Consider the following 12936-nt stretch of genomic DNA (forward strand, 5'->3'; position numbering starts at 1 on the left):
TGGTATTATATACCACTTTACCACCTATGTATATTTTGTAAATCACTTTCATCTATTTGAAGAACACACTTGAAGAGAGAATTAATACACAATGTGATGTAGCCGAAATGACAATGCCCTTTTTTTTGCACATAAGTGTGGCAACTGTGAACTCAAGAAGATGTTGATGACATAATTAAGTTTGCCAGATAAGGGGTTCACAATAGATTTGCTCTTTATGTGCTAGCTGAATTTCTTTAAAAAAGAGACATACATATATTCATGGTCCATACCAGCAAAAGGATATTTTTAGTGGTATTCAATTCTTGTGCATGTGTGTGTGTGTGTGCTTATTCAATTTAATAGATTACTTTTTTTCTGTGTAAGTTTTATCTTTAAGAAAAATTATAAGTATAAAGACAGCATTTATTATCATGGAAAATTATGTATTTCTAACCCCTAGTAGGAGTTTTTCAAGTGGCTGTATCATGCTTTTATACGAACTACATGTAAAATGAAAACTCGGACTTCTAATCTCAGTACCATCAAACCACAGAAGCAAAGTGGTAAAATTCTGTGCTAAATCAACCACTAGAAAGTGACTTTAACTGTTTGGATTGGTGAGTGAATAGACTTGGGAGTAAACAGGGATTAGATGGAATAGTACTGGTTACATGTACATGTACACTATATTAAAACCTGTGTGTGTCTGTATCCACGATGTACACGTGTATATGTCACATTTTCCTCTGAACAACATTGTGTTTTTCTGTCTGTCTGTATGTCTGTCTGTGTCAATTTCTCTGTGTAATTCACCAAATCATGTATTGCTGACCTATAACAAGACTAATATTCTCATTGTTCTGCTTTGTCCTGTGACAATTTCTCCTTTGTGCATGCACGCTAACACCCTGTAGGCTGGGAACGACTAGAGGCGACTATTTAAAGTGAGTAACAGAGCTCATTTCAGTATAGTCCAGTTATGAGCAAAGCTGTAGCCGATACAGCCAACTAATATATTAATCATTTTTTGTCTTACTGATCTTCAAGATGTTGCACTAATGCCATTTGGTGATAATAGCCTACAGTGGAATAATAGCAAACTGTGCACTTGGGATCGCGAAGATGATGAAAATTCTAAGACATCATTTGTCATAGAAAACTAATTCCGTGCGACATGTGTTGGGATGAAGTACAATTGTATGTCATGATCAATGCTTTGTAGGTCCAAAGTGCACCATTTAAAGTTACTGTCCTGTAAAAGTGGAAATTTTGCAGTGAGGAAGTTGTTATGCATTTCGCATGACCAGAAACTAGCACAAAAGTGATTATAAGCATGCAAATATTTTGCTTGCTATATAAGAAGACCTGATCTTTATATAAGATTCTTTAATGTTTTGATTCTGTGGAATTCAAAACACATGAAGTTCATCTTAATTGGCTGAGTGTGAAGAATTTTTCAAATGAAAATTTCCACTTTACAGTAGTTGCAACATGTAGCTATTGATATTATTTGCTGACTCCAAAGTGTACATTCAAGATGAAGGGAAAGGAACAAGAAAATCGAAGTTAGCCTGTGTTGGTCCTGTCTTTTTTTTAAAGGTCACTTGTGCGAGGGGCCGTGGTTCTACTCTGTCTGCTGGGGGTCACCTGGGCCTTCGGTCTCCTGTGCGTCATGGAAGACCTGATCGCTTTCGCCTACCTCTTCACTCTCACCAACGCATTCCAGGGCGTCCATATCTTTGTCTTCCACTGCTGTATGAATGATAAGGTAAGGATAGGTTGGATAGACAGATAGATAGATAGATAGATAAATAGATAGATAGATAGAGTAATAGATAGATAGATATATAGACAGACAGACAGATAGATAGATAGATAAATATATGCAGATAAGTACGATGTAGATTGATTAGAAGACAGACAGATATTGAAGTAGGTAGAGAATAAGCAATAGGCAGTTGATAGATCAATAATATTTGAAATATATAGACCGATACAGATAAGCAGGTTGCAAGGTAGATACTGTAGATAGATAATTATACATTGTAAAGGTAAAGAAGATATATAATTATTTGAAATATATAGATCTAGATATGCAGATAAGCAGGTTGCAGGGAAGGTAGAAATATGCAGGTACATAGAAAGACAGATATTAAAATAGACAGAAAGATAAGTAGACAGGCAGGTAAGTAGATAGATTATATTTGAAATATATGGATAGATATGCAGATAGACAGATTGTAAGGTAGATAGATGGATAGATGTGTTGATAGATAGTTGTAAAGAAAGATAGGCAGATAAGTAGGTAGAAAGAATGACAGATAAGTTGGTAGAAAGATAGTAGACAGGCAGATAGGTAGCGAGATAATATTTGAAATATATAGATATGCAAACAGGCAGGTTGCAAGGTAGACAGACATTCAAATAGGTAGAGATGGGTAGAGAGATAGGTACACTGTAGATATACATGTAGAGATACACTGTGCAGACATTGATTAGTTGAGTCTGCATGAACTATTGTTACGCGTGATTTGAAGAAAAAATTGCATCCAATCTGCATTCTTTTTAATGTCCTTGACATGTGTCAACGAAAAATCATATTATTGGATTACTGGATAGTGAAAGATACAAATGTATGACAAAGAGTCTGTGAATTCCTAAACTTGGTATGATTGTAATATTTATGAAAAATATTGATTTTAGTGGAGGTTATCATCTTTGGAGACTATCAGTGAGGAAGTTGAATATTATGATACTAAATTTAGTAATGGTAGTGATACTGATGATTATGATCTTGATGCTGGTTTTGAATCAAAGTGTGATGGTAAGGGTGATGATGATGCCACATGCATTGCAGTTCACACTGTGTACTCTAAACTTTTCTACACTCTATATGATTGATGTATAGGTACGCAAAGAATATCGCCGGTATGTACGCAACAGCACATGGTTACCAGACTGCATACGTGAGCAGTACGGAGGCACGATACTCACCAACTCCAACCAGCAAAATTCCTTCCGGTCAAGCAGTGCTGCTGTAAGTCCCTCTGTTTCTTGCTCAGACTTCCTCTGTCCACTGCACAGGCACAACAAGGGATATAGCTATACACACACTGTATTTGAATAAATGTAATTGTTAGAAAATCCATTGAACAATCATTACTTCAACAATGAATAGAGGTAACTACTGATACTTGACAGAAATGTATGTATTTATACTCAAAAGAGGTAAAGTGTTCTTAACCCATTGAGGATGAGTCCCAAGTATACTCGGGCAGGTGTCTATGGGAAATTTGTGTTGTAGCAAAACCAGTCTGTTCTCAATTCGTTAAAACTACCACCAGATATTCTGGAATATAGATGATAATTATGAAGGTTATATAATGATGTATAATGATGATGAAGGTTATAATGATGTAACATTGATATTGAAATTAAGGGTTATGATAATGAAAAAAAAAAGATGAAGAAGAAGATGTTGACATTGGAGAGGACAGTAAAAATAGTACTTATGAAATGTCATTTTTGGTATCATTGTAGCTGGAGTAGGAACATATGTAATGGTAGAAATGTTGTTGCCTTCTTCATGATGGTATACCACTGAATATATTTCTTTGCTTCAACAGAAGAGGCCCGACAGTAAGAGATTCAGTAATACAACAGGATCATACAGCGTGGAAAACAGGAAGCTCTCAAACTCCTATGTCTATAGAAATTCAGGTGAGAAACTGATATTCAATGTGTTGTCAGAAGATTATAAGTTAGCACTCCACAGGATTACCCAGGGGGAGATAAAAAGTGGACAGCGCCACCTGTTGGTGCAGTTTGGTACATGCTTCTAATTTTTTTTTTTTTTATGGCCATTTTTAAAGGAAGATATTTGGCAAGTAGAGAAGTGAGATGATACCTTGGTGGAATTCATGTAGACTACATTGTTCTTGTATGTGCAGTCATGATTTTTCATGGAAGAAGGTCACATAATTTTGCAGACATGAGATCTGTTTCTCTGTGCATAGTCATATTTGGTATGAAGGTTTGTTATGTACATTGTAAAGAGGAACATGTACAGGAGGAAAGTTTTCCGGTCTTATGATTACAGATAAGCTTGAGACAATGGCAATTTAATTAAAATTAGTGAATGTTCATTGAGGAAATCTTTTACTCCTTCTGCAACATCACATACACTGAATGTTTTCTTGAATTACTGCATTTTATCTTTCCAGTTTAAAAAAAAAATGGTCATATGCTATGTTTTTCTTTTTGTGTGTGTTTTATCAACAGAAAAAAAGATTGAATTGATATGTTATTGTTGGTAGAAAATGTTAAAGAAAGAACCTTCCACACATTTTCTTCTGTTGCAAGTTTATGATTGGATGTTCAAAGTATTCATAACCAAGGTCCTATGTGATGTCATGCTTAGTAATTTGGGAAGAGAAATGCAGTGTGAACCTCCATACATACATTGCTGGCTTCTGTCTGCAGGCATGCACAGGTGACCTTGGGTGCGTTCGAGTGCTCTCCTAAAGCGAACTGTACTGTACCGTACCCGCGCCAGAGGAGCGTTCGAATGCTCCTAAAGTGTACCGTACCGTACTGTACCGAGCCAAAAGTGGACCACTTCCCGATGTGCTTCAAAAGCGTACCAAAGCGTACCAAAAGTTTGTTGTAAAGCATGCGCGTATCAAGCGCATACGTCACAATGCAAAAACATAATTCTCTTTGTTCGGGACAGCTGTAGGTAGTTCAGGTGAGAGGTGAATGACATTCTTGCTGTAAACAAGCATGACCTTTTCTAAAAATAACTCGTGAGGTACGCTTTCTCCACAGAGCGCTCGAACGCACCAAAATTGGCATGGTACGGTACGGTACGCTGTAGTTCAGTTCGCTTTGGTTCGCTTTAGAGCGCTCGAACGCACCCCTTGATGGCAATGGTTTTTTCCTCTTTAGGAGAGGAAGTTCAAGCGGCCTACAAGTATTTACGGTGTAGAGTTTCTGTAACTTGAGAGACAGTATTGGAACACTGGTGTTCTCCTGGGGAATTTTCTGGTTGTTCTTCTGTTTTGATGAAAGCAGGCAACAAAGTGGGTTATCCTAAAGATCTTGCATCTACATTAGATACATGAGGGAGATAATATGCAGAATTCCCCCCCCCCCCCAATCCCTAGGTATGCCATGTGTTGTAAATGTATTTTATTAAAATGGCATTGCTCCCAAATTTTGTAAAAAGTATGATGTAGAGTTGACGAAGAATAACACTTCAACAGTACACAGCTTTGGTGCTAGCATAATTAATGCCTCTGTGAAACCTTGAGGTATGCTTCTAAGGAAGGAGAAGGTCATACCTTGACAAGAATATGAATTCTGTAGGCTTGACAAAAAAAAGACAGTTAAAAATTTCTAGATGAAAAGAAAAGAAAAATAAGAATGTTATTTTCTAGGCTCGTAGTGATGGAATGATTGACTTTTCTGCCTGTTTGTTCATCCATCAAACTTTATGTTAATCTGTCTATCTGTTTATTTATTTATCTATCTACATGTATCTATCTATCTACACTTTATCTTTCTATCTATCTATCTATCTATCTATCTATCTATCTATCTACAACTTGTATCTGTCTATAATTTGTATATATCTATCACTGTCTCTGTCTCTATAATCAGTCTATCTGTCCTTGTGTGATGTTATGATGCAAATTTTTGATATGCAGTCATAGTTTAAAGAGAGAGGGATCATGTAACATTCAAAGTTTACACATCATACATGTCTATACTCCGGTGTGCAGATCTTGCTTTAGTACAAATGCTCTAAGATTCTAATTTTTTCATGGAAGATGAAGACAGTTAAACACTGTAAGGTTTGGACAGCAATTTACACCCCTGTACTCTTTTGTTGTGACAAGGAGGAAACCAAGATGTAATTGCATCTGAAACAAGTAGTGCTTGATTTTTCATTACTGCTGAAATTCTGGGGCTAGGTGGGAGGCTTTGCCTTGTTTGTGAATTTCCTTCAAGTAATTTTGGCAGGTTCTGAAAAGAAGGGTTTTTATGTCACCTAGCACAAACTTTGGCAGCATTTCCATACTCACATCCGTCACCAAAACAGGGACTGTCGGATGTATGCCACAAATTGAAGGGATATCGTTCTTCCTCCCCTATTTGTTGTCTTTGTGGTGGAAATTAAATGTGTAACTGAATACTTGTTAGAGATTCCATTCTACTAAGTATGAAACTCATTACATTCATCCTGGTAATACATCGCACCTGTTGAGTATTTCCTTTCCATGTTTACTTCCTTTTCCAACTTCAAATTCCACTTTTAGCTTCAAATACTGTAGATTAGAATCTTATCTATTCTATCAAGGTATTTCAGACACCTTTTTTGTGCGTGTGTTTTGCAACAGTACCTGGCAGGTAATTTCCATGCTTTATTGCTCTTTTGCTCCAAAGCTGAGAAGGTTCTAGATGTGGAAGACATGTATTTCCATTTCAATGTTTTAAGTTTCACATTTGCGTTACTTTACACTGGATATCCAGCTGTCGTTAAAGTGCTTTGAAATATTATGTCGTAAAACAGAAAAAAACAAACCCACACACAAATATATATGTACACTGTATATAATAATGTGTTATCACAGAATGAAGGGCAAATAGATGAGAAGAGAGATGAACTGGAAAAAGAGGCTTGACGCACCAATGGAAAATTATATTATAGCGATTTAGGATGTTTAAACAGATGCCCTCAAGAAGGGTCATTTTGTGTGTGTGTGTGTGTGTGTGTGTGTGTGTAATGATACGAAATGCATTTCCCTCAGTCGGTGGTCTTAATAGTGTCATATGAAACATCTGTGGTGCAGTGAAGTAATCAAGATTGCATTCAAGGTACAAGTCTGCCATATGTATATATATACAGTACTACCTGACAGTGTAGAGTATGAATTACCTGTGTTATCAGGAGCTTGCCATCGAGGATCGTATACAATGTACAAGTGCATGTAGAATTTTGCTATTTTAAAGGCTGTGTGTACCCCAAAAATAAAATATCCCTTGGCCTGTTCCCCTATTAAGAGAATCTGTAATCCTCCTAGTCTTTACACAAGACACCCAAACTTCTCATGGACATCAGCTATTAAATTATAGAGATATCTACAGAAAGCGAAGATATGGGCATCAGAAGAAGATGACAAGTTAATTATGTTTATAGTCTTTAGAGCGCAGATTTCATGTACAAATTGATTCAAAATCAAGTATTTAAAAATCAAACGAACAGAGTGGGAGAAATTTCATCAAAATTAGACCTAGAATTAGAAAGTTATAGAATTATGAAGATTCATATGTTTGCTGCACATAGTAATATTGCAAGCAATGTGCACGAATCAGAAGAGGCCATAGTGTTAATCACCTTACAGCTCTCTTACTGGTGTGTGCACAAATAGTCATGAGGTCATGTTATAGGGCAATTTAGCAACTGCAACCGTTCTCCTTCAAAATGTCATATATGTCATTAGGTCTAAATAACACAAAGATGATGTGAAGGTTACAAGTATTTCTGTTTGGTTTCATGTCAAATTGGGAAATTTAGTGAAGATTTGTGAAAAGATCAATTGTGACCCTACATCACAGAACCAACAAAAAGTCGCCAGACATGGATTTTTAGTTCAGGGCAGATTCTGAAAAACCAGACTTTAAGCTTTAAAATGATGTGTAACTCAATTCAAATATATTCTCCTAACCTATCTAAATATTGAAAAGAAAGAAGACATTCTGGAAAAGTTTGAACTGAGAAAAAAGGCTCTGAAGTACGGGGTCTATTCAAGCGCTTAATCTTTACCAAGCCATGCTAGCTGTGCGATGAATGAAACAAAAAACAAAACAAAACAAAACAAAACAGGATGTTAATGACCAGAGCAGCAACAATGAATGGTTTATCAGATTAAGCTGAAATTGAGCATACTCTGTTAACACATTCTGTCCATGATAAATGCCAACTTTCAAAGCAGTAGCAATATCTTTTCAAAAGTTATTGGGAAGAGTGTGCAAAGGATTTTCAAGAAATGAAAAGGGGTCTCTTAAGACATAGCTGATCACACTACTCTACAAAAAAAGGTTGTAGTAAAACTGCTGAAAACACACTTTCCCATCCATTTTATGACCCCACACCTAGGAATGATATAAAAAAGAATAGCTCTTTCAGAAGATATTGAAAACTCAAAAGATTGACTTGGTTGACCCGTTTCACCTTTTTTGAGTCCTCACATAGAATTAAGGGGTGCGACGTTTTGTTGTTTTTGTGATGCACGGTCACAATTGGAAATGTGAGAGCCGATGACATCATTATCATATCTATCCTAATTTGTAAATATGGTGCTTCTAGTATCACTGTTTTGGAAATCTTGTGAAACTCTGCTGTTTGGTAACTTTCTTTAAATATCGTACTGATCATACAGTCTTGCTCTTGATTGAATGTTTTAAGCCAGTCTGAACTTTGCAAGCAAGGGAAATTGCTCTGAGAGCTGAAATCTGAAATAAGTTTCTGGTTGAATGACTCTGCTCTCGATGTGATTGTGTATCTCTTTACCCACCTGTGTCTAAACAATGCCTCTCCATCTCTTTTTTCAATATCCTCCTCATTTCCATGGCAATGCCTCCGCCTCCAATGCTTACAGGGCAGCCAGTTGGAGTCAATTTCACATCTCAAGTGTAACTCATCCTTCCCTGAGCCAGCATCATTCCTATCTACCATCAAATAAAAGTACCCCATCTTTTCATCTATTTCCATATCTTTTGGCTTTCATTTTGATTTTTCTCTTTGGCAGAGTTTGCTTTTCTTTATCCTTTTTGCTTCATACATCTAATATCTTCCTTTTTGTTTTTATATCATTTTATTACCAGCTTCACAAGACAGTATATACACATTAATTGCATGTCCATGAGTTGATATAATGAGAAATTTTGCTTTATATGCAGTAGTATGTGTGTGACCACATGAATCTGATGCGGTCAAAACATTTGATCCCTTAAAACATCATAACTTGTGTGCTCTGACAGTGGCGATAATACTTCCGATATCATTTGTAGCTGTTTTTCTTGCAATATGCCTGGAATCCTATGAGGCAAACTTTCTCTTATGTTTTCCGTCTTGGTTATTCGAAAAGCTTGTGTGAAACAGTTTTTTTTTTTTTAATATACAGCATTGTACTTGATATATCAAATTTGGTGTAATGATGAGTGTGCAGTAAAATCGGGCAATCTTCAAGTGGAAAATATGAACTATTTGTTTGCTGCACATGAAGCACAAAACTGAAGAGACACAGTATTGTACATTGAAAATGAATTAGAAATAAAGTGAAGTTGTGAGAGGCTTTAATGAGGGGTATTGTGTAGAAAGTTCAAGGAGCAGCTTATCATGATGAGGGAACAATGTTTTAATGGGCCATTAGTTTTTGATGGGATTTTTCTTTTCTCTGAATCCAATATCCAAGCAGTTTCTGAAGCATATACCATCTTATCCTTGCTTGACCATTTATTTTGCATTTTCTTTGCCCTTTTTAGTTTAGGCATCATAAAAACTTATGGTACTAATTGCAGCATTATTGTTTCATTTATATAGTAGAGCATTCTTTTTATTTTGCAATTTTTTTTTGTGTGTGCACCATTCATATTTCATCACAAGTATAACTTTTTGTTACTTTTCCTAAGTGTACACAAAATGTACCACTGGTCATGTACGTAGTATGAAAAAGAAGAATTGTTTGGTTTTCTCATCAATGATACAAGCAGTTTTCTTATGTCGGTGTCTTCATCTCTCATTATCTGTATGTGTGTGATGGAATGTCTCGTGTAAATAGAAACTGATGGCACTCTTCATTCAATATCAGTTGGATATAAAGGTGATGCACTGTAGTGTACAGTCCTGTACCATACTCATCGTATCTGGGATTTCACATCGGATGAATAGTCACACATTTATGGCATCATTTTGTTGGTGTGTGCATTTGGGCCTTGAAAAATGTGTATCAAATGTTATTGTTTGTGTTGGTTAACAAAGCTGAATGATACTCAAGTGTGTATTATGACCTTCAACTTTTGTCTTTGTGTAATAATGTAACGAACATGGTTATATATTTCTTTGAGGAGGGAAAAAGGTCTTTCAGATGCATGTCACATAGTACAATCTTTGCCTGCCATATGCATACACAGACACTACACATGCTCTGCCTTCTTTTCTCTATGTGTTTGTCTTGTTCTCATATTATCACGCAGGCTTTGCTGTAGTAGTTGTAGTGGAATCGTCCGTTGCACTGCCTGCATACACCCCCTGATGGGGCACTCTTGTGTATAGAAGGTGCCATTTCTTGTATATATTGCGCATTTCACACTGTGCAAGGTAACCAAGTCTCTTTTCTCCTGCTACTAGCACATGACTCCCCCCCCCCCCCCCCCCCCCGTTTCCCCACCCTTGCAGACACTTTGCTTTAAACCGCCAACTCTTGCATCATGTGCTACCTGCTTCTCAGTTTTGCCCTATCTGGCCTACCAGCACTGACCGCGACTGACCACATGAAGATGCTTGCATCACCCTCCTCCCCCTTCCAGACTTTACACACTTGCAACAGGATTATGGTACTGTATAAGCTGTTATTTTCGCATACAGATATTTTTGCGAATGAGGAGGCCACAAACATTGCGAGAGGTTGTTTTCGTGAATTGAAAGCGACGCTATCATACAGCTATAAATGCACTATTAGCCTAGTGCATGGTGACATTTGGGTGTTGTTAAATTCGCGATCCAACTGCAATTTGTGAAATTTGCGAAAATTAAACCCTTGCAAAAATAACAGCTTTAATATACAGTATGCCATATGTATGTTCCTGAATAGATTTTTTCTTCTTTTCCGCTCACCATCTTACAAAGCCACCTAAGGGGCTTGATGCCCCTTCCTGAGTTTTACCCCTTACTCCTCCCCCTCTTGCAGAACATAGAGACATACAACGGATTGTGGCCTATTCTGTACCCTGCCATTTTTGCATTCTAAACTGGGGGAAACAATTTTCTCAACAAGATTTTTGAATCCACATTGAGTTTGCATGGGGCTCTCCATGGCTAGTGAGTTCATTGCTAAGTTCTGATCAGTACTGGTCAGTGGATTTTTTTCCCCCGCAGGTGGCAATTCATTTACTAAAGAGAAAAAGATATAGAGATGTCAGTTGGTACCTAGTACTATATCTTACATTCTATTTTTACATTTATTTTTTGTTGTATTCTTGAATTAGGATGTGTTGATTTAGATAAATTTAGATACCATGTATATTAAGATCTATTTCCAACACTGTTTGCACACTATGGTACATTCTTGCTGATTTTATCTGCCACCTTCTACGATATCCCCCCCCCCCAAAAAAAAAAAAAGAGCAAAAAACCTATCATGACTTCTGAAAAAAAAAGTGAAACTCAATTGCATGTTAAACTTCACATTAGAATGTTGTTTAATATTTAAGAACAAACATAACAGTAAAACATAAACAGAGTGTTGTAGGCATCAGGTAAAAGTGAACAGTCACAAGCCACAATGTTCTTTTGAAATTAAGTACAAAGTAGGATATTTAATAGTGAGGATTGGTGTGCAGCTGCTGTCCATGGGGTCCTTTAAAAAAAGATGACATCATTATTCCATCTTATTTGCATATTTCATATGAACAATATTAATGTTGGAAGAAAACATGATGAGAAACTTCAATATTGCTTTTAAAGCTATGTCTGCTATTTCATTCTGTATTCTGATATAAGTGAAACTTTCTCTATTCTTTTGTTTGATTTATGTCACCCTGAATATGCGATTTGAGTTTCACTTTAAAACCAGCAATCAATGTATATGCATGTGATTTAACATGGGTCATGTGCCTTGCACTTGTTATGCAGAGAAGCTCTCCTTTTCTCTTTGATTTCAAACCCATCCCCAGCATGTATAGCAAGATGTGACTGATGCATGCCTTTAAAGGGAAGGTAAACCCAAAAAGCAATGTGGATTGAGTGAAAGCAGCAACATTAGTAGAACACATCAGTGAAAGTTTGAGGAAAATCGGACAATCGATGCAAAAGTTATGAATTTTTAAAGTTTTGGTGTTGGAACCGCTGGATGAGGAGACTACTAGAGGATATGACGTATGAGTGGACAGCAATACAAAGAAAATATAAAGGGCATTCAACAAAAATTCACTTTTCTAGAATTATGAAAGAGCAATGGACCAACCTCTTTCAGAAAGCAGGGGGAATAATTGCTACCCTTAACATATGTCAATATCAAGCTGATGGAATTTGTAATTTCCATGAAAAATGGATTTTTGTAGAATTTTCTTTATATTTTCTTGGTATTGTTGTCCACTCATACATCATAACCTCTAGTAGTCTCCCCGTCCAGCAGTTCCAACACCAAAACTTTAAAAATTCATAACTTTTGCATCGATTGTCCGATTTTCTTCAAACTTTCACTGATGTGTTCTACTAATGTTGCTGCTTTCACTCAATCCACATTGCTCTTGGGGTTTATCTTCCCTTTAAGTTGATCTTCACGCTCTCACACATGACTGTTTCCATCATTTTAATACATGTACATGGTGGAAGAGCAGTTTTTTGCTTTATGGTATTCTGTAATAGAAATACAAGATTTTATATATTGTGTAGTACTTGTATATAAAATTCTGCTACAGTATCCTATGGAAGCCTTATTGACATACACGTTGTACGTGTATTTTAATTCTTTTATTATGTATTACAGCTTTTGTTACTTCTCTTTTTTTTTTTGTGTTTGTGTATTTTTTTTTATGGGGGTTAGACAGAGAAAGACCAGTCTTAGGTTCACTCTAACTTTTAGGAACAATAGATTGAGTTGGTCTGTCACAATGACTCAATGACTAACAGAGAAGTGAGATATGTGGCACTGTTGAGAAAACATATAT

General features: G+C 36.4%; 1 protein-coding gene across 1 annotated transcript in view; it reads left to right on the forward strand.

The window, feature by feature from the left end:
- Positions 1-12936, forward strand: part of LOC140237313 (adhesion G protein-coupled receptor L2-like) — a 60124-nt gene that overhangs the window by 39125 nt on the left and 8063 nt on the right. The window contains exons 17-20 of the mRNA XM_072317252.1: positions 897-926; positions 1582-1750; positions 2891-3019; positions 3609-3702. Coding sequence (XP_072173353.1) covers positions 897-926; positions 1582-1750; positions 2891-3019; positions 3609-3702 — 422 coding nt within the window. The remainder of the gene's footprint in view (positions 1-896; positions 927-1581; positions 1751-2890; positions 3020-3608; positions 3703-12936) is intronic.

Source organism: Diadema setosum, chromosome 13, assembly GCF_964275005.1.
Source record: "Diadema setosum chromosome 13, eeDiaSeto1, whole genome shotgun sequence".
Classification (NCBI taxonomy): Eukaryota; Metazoa; Echinodermata; class Echinoidea; order Diadematoida; family Diadematidae; genus Diadema; species Diadema setosum.